A 20,684-nucleotide genomic window follows, 5' to 3' on the forward strand; every position below is an offset into this window, starting at 1 on the left:
CAGAGGAATAACCAGAGGAATACCCAATTCCATGTTATCTGATAATTGTATTTTTAACTTCTCACATTTTTCAAACAAGTGTTACACATTATAGAACTACATTGCAATCACAATTACTTTTTTAAACAGTGCTCACTTCAAACTTTCTTATATTTGCAGAAATTGTAAACAAATTTACGAATCAAAGATGTAAACAGGAAACTGAAGAAAAAACACTCCAGTTCAACGAGTGTGTCTACGGTCAAACGAAGAACCTTGAAACACGACAGAGACACCTTTCTGAAGAGAAGCCCTACCAGTGTGTGGAGTGTAGGAAGAGTTTTACACGAGCATCGGACCTTAATAGACACCAGAAGATACATACTGGAGAGAAGCCCTACCAGTGTGTGGCGTGTGGGAAGGGTTTTACAGAAGCATCAAGCCTTAAAATACACCAGAGGTTCCATACTGGAGAGAAGCCCTACCAGTGTGTGGAGTGTGGGAAGAGTTTTACACAAGCATCACACCTTCAAATACACCAGAGGATACATACTGGAGAGAAGCCCTACCAGTGTGTGGAGTGTGGGAAGAGTTTTACAGATGCATCGGACCTTAATAAACACCAGAGGATACATACTGGAGAGAAACCCTACTGGTGTGTGGAGTGTGGGAAGAGTTTTACACAAGCATCACACCTTAAAACACACCAGATGATACATGCTGGAGAGAAGCCCTACCAGTGTGTGGAGTGTGGAAAGAGTTTTACAGATGCATCAAACCTTAAAAAGCACCAGAGGATACATACTGGAGAGAAGCACTACCAGTGCGTGGAGTGTGGGAAGAGTTTTACAAATGCATCACACCTTAAAAAGCACCAGAGGATGCATACCGGGGAGAAACCCTACCAGTGTGTGGAGTGTGGGAAGAGGTTTACAGAAGCATCAAACCTTAAAATACATCAGAGGATGCATACTGGAGAGAGGCCCTACCAGTGTGTGGAGTGTGGGAAGAGTTTTACACAAGCATCACACCTTAAAAAGCACCATAGGATACATACTGGAGAGAAGCCCTACCAGTGTGTGGTGTGTGGTAAGTTTTTTACACAAGCATCAGACCTTAAAATACACCAGAGGATACATACTGGAGAGAAGCCCTACCAGTGTGTGGTGTGTGGGAAGAGTTTTACAGAAGCATCAAGCCTAAAAAAGCACCAGAAGATACATACTGGAGTGAAGCCCTACCAGTGTGGGAAGAGTTTTACACAAGCATCAAGCTTTAAAATGCACCAGAAGATACATACTGGAGTGAAGCCCTAACAGTGTGTCAAGTGTGGGAAGATGTTTTTTAAGTCAAACCTTAAAAAAAAAACCACAATGTTGCATATTGAAGAGACAGACCTTAAATACTTTATATATCAACTCAAATGTGATCAATGTGAAAAATCTGTATATAAGTGTACACAGTGTTTTAATTCAGACATAGAATTGATATCAGAAATGAGCTCACCTGTAAATTGTGGCAAAACTCTTCGAGAATCATTGAATGATGAGAAGCAGGACTTGGTAAATGAAATAAAATTTGTATTTCAGCCAGTGGTGGAAGTTTGGTAAATATGGATTTCCTGAGCCAAACCAAGTTTTCCCCCGAGGTTGACTGCAATAACACGATAATGAATTTTGTTAATAATCGTTACTGCGTTACTACAATGCATCCACACTATTTTCACAAAAAGCTTTCTATATACAGAATTCATGCAATGTGGTTTGTTACATCGCCACCTAAACCAAATATTTGTTAGTGTAGTTTATGGCATGTCATTGTGAATATTTCAGGTTATGTTTCTTAGTAGTTCTGTATAGAAGGCTGATTTTTTTTAAAAATTTTATCTACAAATGGTTATTTACCATAAATTCCACAACTATTGGGACCATCTCTTTGGAACAGAAGCAATCACAGCAGAAGAGTCCATGTGCAGACCTCAGGTTTCACAAAGAGGAGAAAAAGACCCGATTCATATAGGCCAAAACGGGGTTACAATACATGGTCTATAGTATTTTATATGTATATGTAGTACATCTTTTTTCTAATGTACCTGTTTTTAATTTTTTGTTATTAATTGATTGCAGTGATGTAAGGATTTAGTCATTCTTAATTTGATGTATTTTTTTTAATTGATAAAGCGAGGTAGTTAATGTGCACACATACATATCACACGTAGGACTTATACTGTTATACAGCAGCGGGCGGCACCAACCCTTGTATATTGTAGAGGCACAGGTTGGCCAGCCCAGGGTGTTCTAATTACCTGAGTCTAAGAGGTTATGTTAGGCAAAGACGTGTTTATTTCTTTCCTTTAGCGACGCCCTGGGTCCTTTCTGCGGTGGTTTTCCATGACATGGTGGCATTTATGGATATTGTGAGAGACTTAGAGGATATCATACATACGGTCTTTGTTTCACTTCAGATATTTTTGGGATACAGAGGCAGTTGTATTAGGGTGATAGACACACCTCATTTACATGTAATGGTCTCATTGTATACAGGTGTGCCATATAGGGCAAAACGGGGTTACAATACTAATGTCAATAATAAAATATATATACATATATTCATACACATGAATTTTCAACATCACACAAATAAATGGCTAAATATCCACTTTGTCTCGGGTTTCTTTACAGCTACACATATTGAAAACACATGAGGTGAGAACCATGTCTCAATAGACTGGAAGAACTGTAGGGACTGTGAAGTTGTGCCGGGGTGGGAAGACAGATGCTCTGGTCTGTAAGGTGAATAACCTTATTTGACGAACACAAAATTTTGTGCATACAAAATGATAAAATAAAATCTTATTTATTAAATTTTATGCAATGATTCTTTGTCCGCTTGTTATTAGAACCACATGCTGCACAAAACTACCTAATTTTTGCTCGTACTGCCAGAGAAGCATGGTAGAACTGAGCTTGGAAGCTTGTCCAAATATGTCGGTGGTATTGATGCCTGCTGAGAGGCTGAATGCAACATCTAGTGTATAAATCTATGGTGTATGTATCTATTAGGGTTACTAACTTTTCCAACCCCAAATGAGGGACACTTTCTTGCAGGTGCGCACGCTTCTATGCACGTCTAACTCTGTCACAATTTGAGGTTGCTACTCAGTCTATGCTTTTTGTTTGGTTCTTTATATGTAAATATCGCCGACGTCTTAATTTAATCGTGGTAGTGTGAACGTGATTTAAATTCGATTAATTGTCCAGGCCTGGTTGAGGGGCAACCTGTGGCATGTCCAGTAAGAGGGTGTGAAAATATGGTCAAAATGGACATTTCTGGTCATATTTCCACCATTCTCGGTGGATAGCATAAATTAAAAGTGTAGGTAAGCTGGAGGACACATGCATAGCAGAAGAAATGCAGTTGAACCAAGTTAGCTTGACATACATATATATATTTTTGTATATGGTAGTTTTTGTTAAATATTGTTTTCCTTTTCTTCCGTATTTACTGTAATTTTGCTAAAATGCACTCTTTATTAGTGAGTGAAAGTGATTGTCATATGAAATATGTACATTTACAGCATTTTTCAGACGCCCTTATCCAGAGCGACTTACAATCAGTAGTTACAGGGACAGTCACCCTGGAGCAATTTTAGGGTTAAGTGTCTTGCTCAGGGACACAATGGTAGTAAGTGGGATTTGAACCTGGGTCTTCTGGTTTATAGACGAGTGTGTTACCCACTAGGCTACTACCCACTAGACTACTACCACCCACCCACCCAAATTTAACCCATCACTTTGTGAGCAGTGGGCAGCCATGAAAGGGTCCCAGGTAGCAGTGTGTGGGGATGGTGCATTGATCAAGGGGACCTCAGTGGCACCTAGTCCACCACATTCCAGGATTATGATCTGTTTTTATCCCTTTTAAAAATTAACTGAATGCTTAAGATTTTCTTTCAGGACTACAAGTATTGTTTTATTGAAAGTTATTGTCATTGTGAAACTCTGCAGTATAGCACATGGTGGCACAACAAAATGTGTCCTCTGCTTTTAATCATCACCCTTGGTGAGAAGTGGGCAGCCATGACAGGCACCCGGGGAGCAGTGTGTGGGGACGGTGCTTTGCTCAGTGGCACCTCAGTGACACCTTGAGATTCAAACCGGCAACCTTCTGATTAGGGGACCGCTTCCTTAACCGCTTAGCCACCCACTTCCCTTTTACTGAACTCTCTGTGATGAACATGCTGCTACATGGGCTACAACCTTGTTCTCAGGAGTTCTGTCCATGTTAATTGAAAATGAATTACATTTACAGCATTTACCAGACGCCATTATCCAGAGCGACTTACAATCATTAGTTACAGGGACAGTCACCCCCCTGGAGACACTCAGGGTTAAGTGTCTTGATCAGGGACACAATGGTAATAAGTGGGATTCGAACCTGGGTCTTGTGTTAGCCAGGAAAAATACAAGGCCATATGGGCCATAATACGCCTCTATTTAAACATGTGGTGTTACGCTAAAAACACACGTTTTTATGAGAAAAAAAGGGCAAAAGTGTGTGTGCATCTGCATCTGTGTTGTGTAGAGGACAAGTTCTGACATTCTGTTCTGGCAGCTCAGGTGGCACTTTATTTTAAAGTCTATTTATTTGGCAGATGTAAAGCATACATGTGTATGTTTTTTTTGTTAGTCCATTTTTATTTCATTATTTTAACAGCTCTAGGAGCAACATATTCGTGCATTTTGAATAAAAATGAATGCTTTTTTTATTTACATTTTTTATCTGATTATTATTATTATTGATTAATTAACAAAGTCAGGCAAAGTCAAGCAAACTGGGGCAGTGGTGGCCTAGCGGTTAAGGAACCGGCCCCATAATCAGAAGGTTGCCAGTTCGAATCCCGATCTGCCAAGATGCCACTGAGCAAAGCACCGTCCCCACACACTGCTCCCCGGGCGCCTGTCATGGCTGCCCACTGCTCACTCAGGGTGATGGGTTAAATGTAGAAGACAAATTTCACTGTGTGCACCGTGTGTTGTGCTGCTGTGTATCACATGTGACAATCACTTCACTTTGACTTTGAAGTCAGTCAGTTCAAAGCGACTATTTGTTTCATAAATGCAAGTGTTTCGTGTAAAACCACATGTTAAAATGCAGGCAAATGTGGCTTGTTTTGTGTTCACTCCGCTTCATGCTCAAATCGATTATGAAATTTGTTGTTGACTCTTTTAGTAATCAATTTTTAGCGATTTAATCAATGCGTTGTTGCAGCCCTACTCATTTCCAAATCATTTAAACTCCACTCACCTAAATAGTCTTCATCATCCGACTCTTTCTTCACATGAAATCCTGTTGGTTCCAGTGTTTCACCACAGTTCAGAGATGTGATGGTATCTGATGATATTTCTGGTTTAACATCTGTGCTGTTCTGGTCTACACTCCACAGATCAGTAGGAAACAGATCCATCTTGAGACCTTGGAATTAAGCAGAACATGTTGTAATTATACTACAATTACCTACCCAACAACAACCAAATTCTAGCATTATTCTAGACAGAAATATATTGTTTGACAAAATGCATGGAAAATATAATAAAACAGACAAAGCAGGTTTGTGAGAATACATAAAGACACACAGTCACCTTTAGAAATGTTTCCCCGGAGATTCCTCAGTTACAGCTAATCTCAAGCAGAGTGTCTTTATATAAATGTGATTGTGGGGAAGTGGGTCTGGACAACGAAGAGTGAAGAATTAAAAGTGAGAATGATCCCAGACATCAGTCTGAATGCGTATTTAGCTGCTATTTAGCGTAACTGTATCTGTGATAATGTGTAGAAAGGAGAATCACGCACACAAAACACAGGACTATTTCCCGGGCAGCTGCAGCTCTCGCTGGGTCTACTTGCTCTCTAATCCCAACTTTTTACCCCAAATAAATGCAGCGGCGCCACTTACTGGTGCGGAGTGTCACTGCAGGTCGGTCTTCCTACACTTGTGTGTAGTCGCGTGACGTCATATAAGAGAAACGTGGTTATTTGGAAAGTTAGTTGCATTACGGCCGTTGTCTCTTTAAGAGCCGACAGGCTGATGACGTCAGCGCGTAACGCTGCAGAGTAAAAGTGTGGAATTTAATTTATTTTTTATTTCGCCGTGATTATTTGCATCCAGGAGCAGGCCCGGGTACTGAGGTGGAATTTCCGACACTTTGTTTGGGACTATAGTTTACCGGCGCTACAGCACAGGGGTTTTAGTTCTGAGTCGCAGTTACATTTCATACTGTGGACAATTGTGTGTGGATTTCTGGGCACACTGTGTTCGTTTTAAATTTATTTATGAGGAGCAGAAGATATGGTAACAGGGACGAGCAATCCATGCATATTATTTTGGTGTTCCGTACTTTCCTCTTTATAGAATATTTAGATTCACCTGTAACCTTCTTATTGTCTGAATTATGTATAGAAACTACAACAGACTGAATAAAAAGATTGTTATCATAGTTGGGGGTCTTACAGAATTGATCCCTTCATCGATGGTAAAATGAAAGCACGTTGTAAGTCGCTCTGGATGAGGGCGTCTGCCAAATGCCTTAAATGTAAATGTTTTAATTTGTTTTTTTTGCTTAATGTTTGTTACGTGTAACAGCGAGCTTATTTTGTGTTTTGTGAAAATTCATTCTGTGATTTTTTTCACATAAGACCCGAAAGCAGATTTTATTTGTTTGGTGGCATGTGTTTGGGGCAGTGGTGGCCTAGCGGTTAAGGAAGTGGCCCCGTAATCAGAAGGTTGCCAGTTCGAATCCCGATCCACCAAGGTGCCACTGAGCAAAGCACCGTCCCCACACACTGCTCCCCGGGCACCTCTCATGGCTGCCCACTGCTCACTCAGGGTGATGGTTAAAAGCAGAGGACAAATTTCACTGTGTGCAACGTATGCTGTGCTGCTGTGTATCACATGTGACAATCACTTCACTATATTTGCGTTACCGTTCACATCCACGCCACATGCATAGTTATAGCAGTACAACGCGCAGTAAAATGCATGGTGAGTTGGGTAGAGAGCTAAACATTTTACTCGAGTATGAATAGCGTTACTCCAAAATAATAAGGCTCTTAAAGAGACAACGGCCATAATGCATCGCACTTTCCAAATAACCACGTTTCTCTTATATGACGTCACCCGACTACACACAAGTGTAGGAAGACCGACCTGCAGTGACACTCCGCACCAGTAAGTGGCGCCGCCGCATTCCTTGGGGGTAAAAAGTTAAGATAAGAGAGCAAGTAGACCCAGCGAGAGCTGCAGCTTCCCGGGAAATAGTCCTGTGTTTTCTGTGCGTGATTCTCCTTTCTACACATTATCACAGATACAGTTACGCTAAATAGCAGCTAAATACGCATTCAGACTGATGTCTGGGATCATTCTCACTTTTAATTCTTCACTCTTCGTTGTCCAGATCCACTTCACCACAATCACATTTATACAAAGACACTCTGCTTGAGATTAGTTGTAACTGAGGAATCTCCGGGGAAACATTTCTAAAGGTGACTGTGTGTCTTTATCTGACTTTTTATTCCCAGAAACCTGCTTTGTCGGTTTTATTATATTTTCCATGCATTTTTGTCAAAGAATATAATTTCATTCCAAGGTCCCAAGATGGATCCCAGTCTGTCTCTGTTTCCTACTGATCTGTGGAGTGTAGACCAGAACAACAAAGATGTTAAACCAGAAATATCATCAGATACCATCACATCTCTGAACTGTGGTGAAACACTGGAACCAACAGCAATTCATATCAAGAAAGAGTCGGATGATGAAGATTATTCAGGTGAGTTAAAGTGATTTGGACATTAGTAGAGCTGCAACAACGCATCGATTAAATCAATAAAAATCTATAAAAGACGGGGGGCAATGAGGCAAAGTAAACGTAAAAGGGGGGAGGGGTGACTGAAAAATGAGAAGCTAAATTGAAAGTATCTCCATTGAAAATGAAAAAGAGTGAGCTGTAAGCAAAAAGGTTGTCAAAATTCCAACCTCTTGTTTTACATTTCAACGTCTTATTTTTTAAACAAGTATGATTCCATAGGTTTACAGGAAATTAGTGACCACAATGCTGTACAGAATGTAAGTAGGTCTTTGTCAAAAGTGTAATTAGATTTGTCTTTTAAAGTTGTTAAATGAATCTGAAAAGTCAATACATTTCCTATTACCAAATCAGAGGAATAACCAGAGGAATACCCAATTCCATGTTATCTGATAATTGTATTTTTAACTTCTCACATTTTTCAAACAAGTGTTACACATTATAGAACTACATTGCAATCACAATTACTTTTTTAAACAGTGCTCACTTCAAATTTTCTTATATTTGCAGAAATTGTAAACAAATTTACGAATCAAAGATGTAAACAGGAAACTGAAGAAAAAACACTCCAGTTCAACGAGTGTGTCTACGGTCAAATGAAAAACCTTGAAACACGACAGAGAAACCTTTCTGAAGAGAAGCCCTACCAGTGTGTGGAGTGTAGGAAGAGTTTTACACGAGAATCGGACCTTAATAGACACCAGAAGATACATACTGGAGAGAAGCCCTACCAGTGTGTGGCGTGTGGGAAGGGTTTTACAGAAGCATCAAGCCTTAAAATACACCAGAGGTTCCATACTGGAGAGAAGCCCTACCAGTGTGTGGAGTGTGGGAAGAGTTTTACAGATGCATCGGACCTTAATAAACACCAGAGGATACATACTGGAGAGAAACCCTACTGGTGTGTGGAGTGTGGGAAGAGTTTTACACAAGCATCACACCTTAAAACACACCAGAGGATACATACTGGAGAGAAGCCCCTACCAGTGTGTGGAGTGTGGAAAGAGTTTTACAGATGCATCAAACCTTAAAAAGCACCAGAGGATACATACTGGAGAGAAGCACTACCAGTGCGTGGAGTGTGGGAAGAGTTTTACAAATGCATCACACCTTAAAAAGCACCAGAGGATGCATACCGGGGAGAAACCCTACCAGTGTGGGAAGAGGTTTACAGAAGCATCAAACCTTAAAATACATCAGAGGATACATACTGGAGAGAAGCCCTACCAGTGTGTGGAGTGTGGGAAGAGTTTACACGAGCATCACACCTTAAAATACACCAGAGGATCCATACTGGAGAGAAGCCCTACCAGTGTGTGGAGTGTGGGAAGAGTTTTACACAAGCATCAAACCTTAAAATGCACCAGAGGATACATAATGGAGAGAAGCACTACCAGTGTGTGGAGTGTGGGATGAGTTTTATACAAGCATCACACCTTCAAATACACCAGAGGATACATACTGGAGAGAGGCCCTACCAGTGTGTGGATTGTGGGAAGAGTTTTACAGAAGCATCAAGCCTTAAAAAGCACCATAGGATACATACTGGAGAGAAGCCCTACCAGTGTGTGGTGTGTGGTAAGTTTTTTACACGAGCATCAGACCTTAAAATACACCAGAGGATACATACTGGAGAGAAGCCCTACCAGTGTGTGGTGTGTCGGAAGAGTTTTACAGAAGCATCAAACCTTAAAAAGCACCAGAGGATACATACTGGAGAGAAGCACTACCAGTGCGTGGAGTGTGGGAAGAGTTTTACAAATGCATCACACCTTAAAAAGCACCAGAGGATGCATACCGGGGAGAAACCCTACCAGTGTGGGAAGAGGTTTACAGAAGCATCAAACCTTAAAATACATCAGAGGATACATACTGGAGAGAAGCCCTACCAGTGTGTGGAGTGTGGGAAGAGTTTTACACGAGCATCACACCTTAAAATACACCAGAGGATCCATACTGGAGAGAAGCCCTACCAGTGTGTGGAGTGTGGGAAGAGTTTTACACAAGCATCAAACCTTAAAATGCACCAGAGGATACATAATGGAGAGAAGCACTACCAGTGTGTGGAGTGTGGGATGAGTTTTATACAAGCATCACACCTTCAAATACACCAGAGGATACATACCGGGGAGAAACCCTACCAGTGTGTGGAGTGTGGGAAGAGGTTTACAGAAGCATCAAACCTTAAAAAGCACCAGAGGATACATACTGGAGAGAAGCACTACCAGTGCGTGGAGTGTGGGAAGAGTTTTACAAATGCATCACACCTTAAAAAGCACCAGAGGATGCATACCGGGGAGAAACCCTACCAGTGTGTGGAGTGTGGGAAGAGTTTTACACAAGCATCACACCTTAAAAAGCACCATAGGATACATACTGGAGAGAAGCCCTACCAGTGTGTGGTGTGTGGTAAGTTTTTTACACGAGCATCAGACCTTAAAATACACCAGAGGATACATACTGGAGAGAAGCCCTACCAGTGTGTGGTGTGTGGGAAGAGTTTTACAGAAGCATCAAGCCTAAAAAAGCACCAGAAGATACATACTGAAGAGAAACCCTACCAGTGTGGGAAGAGTTTTACACAAGCATCAAGCTTTAAAATGCACCAGAAGATACATACTGGAGTGAAGCCCTAACAGTGTGTCAAGTGTGGGAAGATGTTTTTTAAGTCAAACCTTAAAAAAAAAACCACAATGTTGCATATTGAAGAGACAGACCTTAAATACTTTATATATCAACTCAAATGTGATCAATGTGAAAAATCTGTATACAAGTGTACACAGTGTTTTAATTCAGACATAGAATTGATATCAGAAATGAGCTCACCTGTAAATTGTGGCAAAACTCTTCGAGAATCATTGAATGATGAGAAGCAGGACTTGGTAAATGAAATAAAATTTGTATTTCAGCCAGTGGTGGAAGTTTGGTAAATATGGATTTCCTGAGCCAAACCAAGTTGACTGCAATAACACGATAATGAATTTTGTTAATAATCGTTACTGCGTTACTACAATGCATCCACACTATTTTCACAAAAAGCTTTCTATATACAGAATTCATGCAATGTGGTTTGTTACATCGCCACCTAAACCAAATATTTGTTAGTGTAGTTTATGGCATGTCATTGTGAATATTTCAGGTTATGTTTCTTAGTAGTTCTGTATAGAAGGCTGATTTTTTTTTAAATTTTTATCTACAAATGGTTATTTACCATAAATTCCACAACTATTGGGACCATCTCTTTGGAACAGAAGCAATCACAGCAGAAGAGTCCATGTGCAGACCTCAGGTTTCACAAAGAGGAGAAAAAGACCCGATTCATATAGGCCAAAACGGGGTTACAATACATGGTCTATAGTATTTTATATGTATATGTAGTACATCTTTTTTCTAAAGATGTACCTGTTTTTAATTTTTTGTTATTAATTGATTACAGTGATGTAAGGATTTAGTCATTCTTAATTTGATGTATTTTTTTTAATTGATAAAGCGAGGTAGTTAATGTGCACACATACATATCACACGTAGGACTTATACTGTTATACAGCAGCGGGCGGCACCAACCCTTGTATATTGTAGAGGCACAGGTTGGCCAGCCCAGGGTGTTCTAATTACCTGAGTCTAAGAGGTTATGTTAGGCAAAGACGTGTTTATTTCTTTCCTTTAGCGACGCCCTGGGTCCTTTCTGCGGTGGTTTTCCATGACATGGTGGCATTTATGGATATTGTGAGAGACTTAGAGGATATCATACATACGGTCTTTGTTTCACTTCAGATATTTTTGGGATACAGAGGCAGTTGTATTAGGGTGATAGACACACCTCATTTACATGTAATGGTCTCATTGTATACAGGTGTGCCATATAGGCCAAAACGGGGTTACAATACTAATGTCAATAATAAAATATATACACATATTCATACACATGAATTTTCAACATCACACAAATAAATGGCTAAATATCCACTTTGTCTCGGGTTTCTTTACAGCTACACATATTGAAAACACATGAGGTGAGAACCATGTCTCAATAGACTGGAAGAACTGTAGGGACTGTGAAGTTGTGCCGGGGTGGGAAGACAGATGCTCTGGTCTGTAAGGTGAATAACCTTATTTGACGAACACAAAATTTTGTGCATACAAGATGATAAAATAAAATCTTATTTATTAAATTTTATGCAATGATTCTTTGTCCGCTTGTTATTAGAACCACATGCTGCACAAAACTCCCTAATTTTTGCTCGTACTGCCAGAGAAGCATGGTAGAACTGAGCTTGGAAGCTTGTCCAAATATGTCGGTGGTATTGATGCCTGCTGAGAGGCTGAATGCAACATCTAGTGTATAAATCTATGGTGTATGTATCTATTAGGGTTGCTAACTTTTCCAACCCCAAATGAGGGACACTTTCTTGCAGGTGCGCACGCTTCTATGCACGTCTAACTCTGTCACAATTTGAGGTTGCTACTCAGTCTATGCTTTTTGTTTGGTTCTTTATATGTAAATATCGCCGACGTCTTAATTTAATCGTGGTAGTGTGAACGTGATTTAAATTCGATTAATTGTCCAGGCCTGGTTGAGGGGCAACCTGTGGCATGTCCAGTAAGAGGGTGTGAAAATATGGTCAAAATGGACATTTCTGGTCATATTTCCACCATTCTCGGTGGATAGCATAAATTAAAAGTGTAGGTAAGCTGGAGGACACATGCATAGCAGAAGAAATGCAGTTGAACCAAGTTAGCTTGACATACATATATATATTTTTGTATATGGTAGTTTTTGTTAAATATTGTTTTCCTTTTCTTCTGTATTTACTGTAATTTTGCTAAAATGCACTCTTTATTAGTGAGTGAAAGTGATTGTCATATGAAATATGTACATTTACAGCTTTTTTCAGACGCCCTTATCCAGAGCGACTTACAATCAGTAGTTACAGGGACAGTCACCCTGGAGCAATTTTAGGGTTAAGTGTCTTGCTCAGGGACACAATGGTAGTAAGTGGGATTTGAACCTGGGTCTTCTGGTTTGTAGACGAGTGTGTTACCCACTAGGCTACTACCCACTAGACTACTACCACCCACCCACCCAAATTTAACCCATCACTTTGTGAGCAGTGGGCAGCCATGAAAGGGTCCCAGGTAGCAGTGTGTGGGGATGGTGCATTGATCAAGGGGACCTCAGTGGCACCTAGTCCACCACATTCCAGGATTATGATCTGTTTTTATCCCTTTTAAAAATTAACTGAATGCTTAAGATTTTCTTTCAGGACTACAAGTATTGTTTTATTGAAAGTTATTGTCATTGTGAAACTCTGCAGTATAGCACATGGTGGCACAACAAAATGTGTCCTCTGCTTTTAATCATCACCCTTGGTGAGAAGTGGGCAGCCATGACAGGCACCCGGGGAGCAGTGTGTGGGGACGGTGCTTTGCTCAGTGGCACCTCAGTGACACCTTGAGATTCAAACCGGCAACCTTCTGATTAGGGGACCGCTTCCTTAACCGCTTAGCCACCCACTTCCCTTTTACTGAACTCTCTGTGATGAACATGCTGCTACATGGGCTACAACCTTGTTCTCAGGAGTTCTGTCCATGTTAATTGAAAATGAATTACATTTACAGCATTTACCAGACGCCATTATCCAGAGCGACTTACAATCATTAGTTATAGGGACAGTCACCCCCCTGGAGACACTCAGGGTTAAGTGTCTTGATCAGGGACACAATGGTAATAAGTGGGATTCGAACCTGGGTCTTGTGTTACCCACAAGACTTCTACCACCACTTCTAACTTAAAATATATTGAGATTATTTTTTATGACAGAAAATCCAACTGGTATTATAAACCATCACACCATAACAGAACATGTTCAAGTGATTTAAAATCCCGAGCAGGTCGGTGGTATCAATTTGAAAGAGACCACGCCCACTGCGTGAATCCACGCCCCCTTGGGGGAATCCCCCGCCCCCCTCCGGGCGCCCGGGCGCGCGCCGCGGCGCGCCGCCTCACATGGGCTCGCGCGGGGTCGGCCCGGGGTCACGACGGGTCGCGGCCGGACGGCGCGATGGCGAGTCGGGAGGAGGCGAGGGGCAAGGGCGAGCCGGACGAGTTCCGCGCCGACTCGGGCGTCGACTCGTACCGCTCGCTGGCCGCCGTCTGCCGCTCCGGAGCCGAGCCCGCGGCGGACGGCGCGGCCGAGGAGCGGCACGACTCCGCGTACGGCTCCGCGTCCCTGAGCGTGGAGAGCCTGGGCGACATCCTGAAGACGTGCGCGGTGCCCGCTCAGCGCGACGGGCAGGAAGCGGAGCCCGACCTGGCCGCCGTCACCGACGACGGGGACACGTACGTTCCTTTTATTCCCCTCGTTTTGTGCGAGCGACATGCGGCCACTTCCTCCTGCCGCAACAGGCGACATCAGAACCATCACTCATCTTTCGTGAACTTTATCCTACAATCGAGTTGTGGCTCTTATCAATCTTAATATTGCTTGTTAATATTATTATTCTTATTTTGTAACAATAAAGGAACTCGCAGGTATGAGCAGAACATTGCCACTGGTGGGGCGAATGTGTGTGTGTGTGTGTGTGTGTGTGTGTGTGTGTGTGTGTGTGTGTGTGTGTGTGAAAGCAGAAGTGTAACATGGTGGAAATTCCCCTGGTTGAGCCAGATGCATGTTCTGGTGCTTCTCTCTCTGGGGTTTAGAATGAATGGAGATCAAGTTCTGTGCTTTCTGTGCGGGACACCTGGGTTAGAGGTGAAACCGGTGGTGGTGATGAACAAGATGCAGCCTGGACTCGAGTTCTCTCCCGTTTCACATCTTTTTAATGCATCAAAAAGGATTTTATAAAAAAAAGTCCTTTCTAAGTGACCCTAAACCTTTAAATGGTGGTGTAGGTCGCAGTGCTTCCACTCCGTGCTGGAGTTTGGTCGGGTGGGACTGTGTTGTGCAGCTCTTTTGAATGTCAGGAGGTCTCTCAACATCTTCTGGACCTTCAGGTTTGTGCGTTGCTGCTCTGAGACGGTTGTCTCATTTTGTGAAAGTCTAAAACGCACAGCAGATGTTGGAAGATTTGTTTGATCAGGTATTAGATATGAAGGTGTGAGCTGGTATTAGCAGGTACGTTCTACTGGGCCTAAAGCAATCAAATGGAAATAAAAGTGGATATTTCCGCACCGAGATGTTCACCGTAGCAGAAATATCAAGTATTTTTGTAATCCAGGGTTATTAACTATAGAGGGGGAAAAAATCAGTGGCTTAAAAAAAAAGTTCAATAATATGTCATATATTCATGTCAGTCAAAGAATTGGATTTTTTACGCTATATTTACACCGTAAGTTACTCTGGGTAAGGCCGTCTGCAAAATGCCATAAATATTGCTGGTGGTGTAAACTATACTAGGAATTGTTGCTATTATTTTAAAAAAATGTATCTGTATCTTTAATTTGTGTTCCTTTTTGTTGCGGAATATCTGCAGCGTACCCGTCACTGCTGGTAAGTCTGGTAAAAGTCTGCAGGTGCGCGGTGAAATGATTCAATGGGTGAGCCCACCTCTCTGTCAATGGAAAACGAGCCTCGCGGTGAGGCGCCACTTCCTGCGCTCGAAACGCGACGGCCGCCAGGCTCCCCCGCTCGCGACGCAAAGTTCCAATGTTGCACAACCGGCTTCGGCGAAGTTTTCTAAGTAATCCCTCGTGTTCGTGCTTTCACGGAACGAAAGGTTCCTTGGTTCCTCATTACTCTGTCGGAGCTGGAGACAGTCATGGCGTACTGATGCAAAATTATACATAAACTTCCGTTTTTATTTGTCTTTGGTGCAGGACCCTTCACTTAGCCATAATCCACGAGGATGAAGGCCTCGCGGACGCGTTGATACGGCTCTTCCCCAAGGAGCTGCTGGACATTCAAAATGACCTGTACCAGGTAAAGTGCACGCAGGGTTTTCCAGGTCGGTGCGTCACTCGCTGTCACACTTCTACCACGTGACACATCCGTACAGCGCCAGGCCCAACGTGCCAGCCCTGTAGATGCACTGTTCAATGGCTGCGAATCACTGAGCGGCATCAACACGCCGTTTTTGTTTACCTTGAGCTCGGACGTAGTGCGGCGTGAACGCCTGGTCGTGGGCGCGGGGACGGCAACCTACTGTCTCTCGCCTTCGACGGCACAGTCGCTTAACCCACGATAGTCCCAAGTGTTTGGCCAACGCAATTTTCTAATAAATAGTCCTATTAGGGTTTAAGGTGCATTTTTGTGCCGTCTGCACAAGCGTTTCCTCTTCTATTTACGCATCTTTATGCTTGAAAAAGCGTTTATTTCTTTATTTTTAATCGTGGGTATTGTTAAAAGAGAATTTGCATGATTTGCATTAGCGGTAGAGGAGCGTGCTTTTGCGACAGGAAGGAGACAGGAGATAGGAGTGTGGCAGTCAGCATTTTAGCGCGTGAGTCATGGAAAAGTGTTCTGTCTGGGTGACGGTTACCAGAAGGCCTCTTTGACCGTATTTCTCACTGCTTTCCTTTTTAATAATCAGTCAGTGCTGCATCTAAATAGTGAGTAATAATGAACGATTGCACGTAGGGCCCCCACTGCGACAGGTTTCAATTGACATGCAACTGAATGGCAGAAATCACACCGACGTCACCTTGTGTGGGGATGTTCTCATAATAGCATCACAATCATTTTCAGGCTATTTAGCGTAATGAAATCTCACACTTGGACGCATAACGTTGGTATGATACAACATATGGGGTGACAGCCCTGTACGTTTAAAAAGCATTCTTAACTCTAATGCTTAATGGAGCTGATAATAATTTGCTTTTTTTTTTTTTGCTACCTGTTTAATAAAAGTGGTATTGTGTTGTAGTATCTGCTGGCACATTTTTGACATTGTAACGTCAATGATTTAAGTGGCTGCATTATGAAAGGGAAAATGATTGTCTCTGAAGAAAAAAACATGGATAAACTTGAGTATATGCGGTATATCGGTTCAGTATATGATTTGTTTCCAGTGGGATTGTTGCAATTTTCAAGTTCAAGTTGAGCTTTATTGTCATTTACAGTCTCTGAAGTGAAACAACGTTTCTCCGTAACCTGCTGCTACATGTAACGTTTAAACAACGTTACATACCGACAAAATGCAAGTGTGCGACATCGACAGACCGGGCTACATAAAGTGCCAGATAACATTTACTTCAGACAAAACATGTAGGCGACAAAGAAGACTACGGACATGAACAATGAAGAAAAAACAAGTAGAAATATGGTGCAAATGCTGCTGTAGTAGATATGTTTTAAACATAAAAGAGGTAGTGTGTGTGTGTGTGTGTGTGTGTGTCAATCCAAGGAGGAAAGTCCCCGAGTGTTCAGGTGTCTAATGGCCTGTGGAAGGATTTCAATACTGATTTCATCATTCAGGAAACTGTTATTGGCTGTTTGTTTAATGCATGCATTTCTTTTTGTGCACGTAAAAAAACGCAAACCTTGAGTGAAGGGTTTCTGGGGTGTTGCTTCACAGACACCGTTACACCTGGCCACGTACCTGAACCTTTCCTCCCTGGTTCGGAGCCTGGTGCAGCACGGAGCCAATCTGGCCATGCAGGACCAGGATGGGAACACCCCCCTTCACGTGGCCTGTGAGCATGGCCGGGCGGAGTGTGTCAGTGAATTGACCCACAACATTCCCCCGACTCAGCTCGCCCCAGTGCTGGAGGCACAGAACTGGAAAGGTCAGTGTGTGATTTTTCAGAATCCATCGTATTATAATAACTAAACGAGTTGAGTTAATTAGCTGTAAGACATGGATGGACGGCCACATTTCTTTCATGAATGAGATGACAGACCTGTTATGGGGTTGGGGGAAGACCTAAATGACACTTCGTTTGGATTTTTATGCTTGTATTCATGTTCACTTGTATGGAATTAGATGAGAAATTGCTCGCCCTCTTTTTGTAATTTCAAGAGATGAACAGTACATATTAACACTGTTAGTCAGAACCCCCAGCAGAATGGGCTCTGAGCACCTATGGCTACCAAAAAGGTTGCCACAAGCCAGTCAGATTGTCCTTTGATATTTTTGCTTTTTCCAGAGAGAACTCCTGATATGGGAAAACAGTGGTATTCTAACCCCCACAAGACTTTCTCGTCTTGGCACCTCCAAGTCATTTACATTTACAGCATTTAGTCACCTAAAAGCTTTCAAATGTTGAATTTGAAGTGATTGTCATTGTGAAACACTGCGGCACAGCACACAGTGACACAACGAAATGTGTCCTCTGCTTTTAACCATCATCCTTGGCGAGCAGGGAGTGCACAGGGAGCAGTGTGTGGGGACGGTGCTTTACTTTGCGTATCGGGATTGGCACCTTTGCGTATCGGGATTTGAACCGGCAACCTTCTGATTACAGGGCTGCTTCCTTAACCGCTAGGCCACCACTGCCCCCAAATGTTGTCTCTTCACACTACTTTTTACTGTTTGTATTCAGGGGTCACGTGCCTTCATTTGGCCACAATGCATCAACGCCACCGTCTCATGAAGCTCTTGATAAAGAAAGGTGCGGACCTCAACATTCAGGTGAGTCCAGAGAAGCCGATATTCTGTAATGTTGATGCACATCATCATATTAATCCACTAATCTCTCTTTGGTTTATTTCAATCTGTGGGGGAATTTTTTTTGGGGGTGGGAGTGGGATGGGGGATTATGGCTGTGATTTTAAGATCTGAGTTTGAGTTTTCAATTTAACAGTACAGAAGCCGGAGGAGTAGTTATTGGCTGTTGCCACCACATAATGGTCGCGTGGGTGGTAGGGGTAGGGTGGTAGTAGCCTAGTGGCTAACACACTCGCCTATTAACCAGAAGACCCAGGTTCAAATCCCACTTACTACCATTGTGTCCCTGAGCAAGACACTTAACCCTGAGTGTCTCCAGGGGGAAGGTCCCTTGTAACTACTGATTGTAAGTAGCTCTGGATAAGGGCGTCTGATAAATGCCATAAATGTAAATGTAATGTACTCCCAGCACACAGGTTTATTGCGACGCAGCGTGAACGAGAAGTTAGAAATTCTGTTCCGGCTGCACCATATGCACTTTAATAACCAAGGGGGATTTGTCACCTACGAGCTCTAGCTAGGCCTAGCAGTTAAGGAAGCGGCCCCGTAATCAGAAGGTTGGGCGCCTGTCATGGCTGCCCACTGCTCACCAAGGGTGATGGGTTAAAAGCAGAGGACACATTTTGTTGTGTCACCGTGTGCTGTGCTGCAGTGTTTCATAGTGACAATACCTTCACTTTAAAAGCTTCACAGACACTTCACACTTGATTCAAAGGTGAAGAGAAGGTAGGAAACAAACGCAGCGCTAGTGGTTTATTCTGATTGAGCAGAGTTTTTGCATGCGTTATTGAATCCGGAACAGCACTTTCCAGAAGTAACTGCTAGGGATTAATTGATGCACCGTGAATCGAATAAATGGCAATATAAATATGTGAGGTTGCAATAAAAAAAGATTTGCAATGCAACTTTTTTTCTATTAATAAGCAACTCGATAGTGCGCGGAATGGGACATGGCCGATCTCTCACCATAAGCCATAATGTACAATAAGTGAAACGTGGACTATGCATTCAGGGGAGCCTGGACCAGCCCAGTTTCGATTGTTTTAAAGTTAAAGTTAAGACTCTTCGCGTTGCAGAGCCCCACGACCAGTCAGCTACAAATATTGTGGATTTACTGAAGAATTTTAAATTTGTTTAGACAATTTATTCATTATATTCTTTTTTTTTTTTGTATAATATACACAATTCAACCAATAAATGTTAATTTTGTTACAGCTAAATCGTAAGAAAACTACACCATGAACTGCCATACTAACTGCTGCATGATGCATCAACTTTCTTTAGTAATGTCTGTTGAACTATACAGTTACTTCACTATCTAGCTAGTTGCTGAAATATGACTTCAGACAAAACCTTGATTTACCAGCTACTTCTTTGTAGTAAACGCGAGCTGCGCTGTCTTTCCTGTTATCAGGAAGGGACGAGCGGGAAGACGCCGCTGCACATGGCCGTGGAGCTGCACGACGTGACTGGCGCAAGGTTGCTGCTGGCGAAGGGCGCCAACGTGGACGTGACCATGTTCAACGGCTGCACGCCGCTGCATCTCGCCGTGGGCCGGCAGGACACTGCCATCGCCGACCTTCTGTGCCAGTCTGGCGCCGACAAAATGATCAGGAATATTGAAGATGAGACTGCGCTAGATCTTGCAGATGGAAATGATGATGTGAGTGAAAAGGAAAAACAAAGTGCTCTTTATCATGTGACCACTTTTAAATTTTTATTTTGTGTGTTTCAGATCCTCGCGTTGTTCCCCTTTGATGACATTCAGATCTCTGGAAGGTCAGTGCTTGGAGTGCAGTTCTGAAAAAGCGTTGAGGATTCTGATCTCTTCAAAAGCAACTGAAATGATGTAGCTTTAAAAAAAGTTTATTAGTTCAAATTGAATGCAGTTAAAGCAACCAATTAACAAACATGAGAATATATTTTTGAGTAAATCAACAGGTTAAGTTGATCCTCAGAGCATTTCTAACAAGAGAAGATGATTGAGTCATCTAATGATAGTTATATATGTTTCTAGCTCTTAAAGCCTTTCCTCTCAATGTTCTCGAACCTGATCTACTCTGGTTGATGCTGGTTTGGAGACATAAATCTTTTTGGTGTTTATTTTCATTTTTGTTACTTTTTTTGTACAGTTATGTATTCATAACCATTTTTGTTATACCCTGTTACAGTGTGATTTAAAAATAAATAAACAAAAAAAATTCTCCCTAATAAAACCCATATGACCGCAACAAGCAA

The 20,684-nt window shown here is 42.2% G+C and overlaps 3 protein-coding genes and 1 long non-coding RNA gene across 4 annotated transcripts in view; 2 read left to right on the forward strand and 2 right to left on the reverse strand.

Annotated features, from left to right (window-relative positions):
• The window catches only part of LOC114803388 (uncharacterized), an 80,848-nt gene extending 69,041 nt beyond the window's left edge, over positions 1–11,807 (forward strand). The window contains 4 exon segments of the mRNA XM_029002916.1: positions 270–1,208; positions 8,462–8,827; positions 8,913–9,087; positions 9,090–11,807. Of these exon segments, the coding sequence (XP_028858749.1) occupies positions 270–1,208; positions 8,462–8,827; positions 8,913–9,087; positions 9,090–10,477 (2,868 nt within the window). The 3' untranslated portion in view covers positions 10,478–11,807.
• The window catches only part of LOC114803387 (uncharacterized), a 189,876-nt gene that overhangs the window by 27,320 nt on the left and 141,872 nt on the right, over positions 1–20,684 (reverse strand).
• On the reverse strand, positions 1,185–5,884 carry LOC114803398 (uncharacterized). Its single transcript, XR_003751911.1, has 3 exons — positions 5,622–5,884; positions 5,287–5,454; positions 1,185–1,632 (listed from the first exon to the last, which is right to left on the reverse strand). It is a non-coding gene; the product is annotated as an uncharacterized LOC114803398 (long non-coding RNA).
• nfkbie (nuclear factor of kappa light polypeptide gene enhancer in B-cells inhibitor, epsilon) lies at positions 13,804–20,680 on the forward strand. Its single transcript, XM_029002924.1, has 6 exons — positions 13,804–14,181; positions 15,658–15,760; positions 17,355–17,565; positions 18,322–18,410; positions 19,861–20,109; positions 20,182–20,680. Exons 1-6 carry the CDS (start codon positions 13,904–13,906, stop codon positions 20,248–20,250), a joined length of 999 nt encoding a protein of 332 aa, XP_028858757.1. The 5' UTR covers positions 13,804–13,903; the 3' UTR covers positions 20,251–20,680.

Source organism: Denticeps clupeoides, chromosome 14, assembly GCF_900700375.1.
Source record: "Denticeps clupeoides chromosome 14, fDenClu1.1, whole genome shotgun sequence".
NCBI lineage: Eukaryota > Metazoa > Chordata > Actinopteri > Clupeiformes > Denticipitidae > Denticeps > Denticeps clupeoides.

What these genes read in the sequence shown, in the direction of transcription:
- nfkbie (XM_029002924.1), top strand. Translation starts at nt 13,904, where the DNA reads ATGGCGAGTCGGGAGGAGGCGAGGGGCAAGGGCGAGCCGGACGAGTTC. An exon ending in GTGCGGACCTCAACATTCAG is followed by an intron (nt 18,411 to 19,860) that starts GTGAGTCCAGAG and finishes TCCTGTTATCAG; the next exon opens with GAAGGGACGAGCGGGAAGAC. An exon ending in TTGCAGATGGAAATGATGAT is followed by an intron (nt 20,110 to 20,181) that starts GTGAGTGAAAAG and finishes TGTGTGTTTCAG; the next exon opens with ATCCTCGCGTTGTTCCCCTT.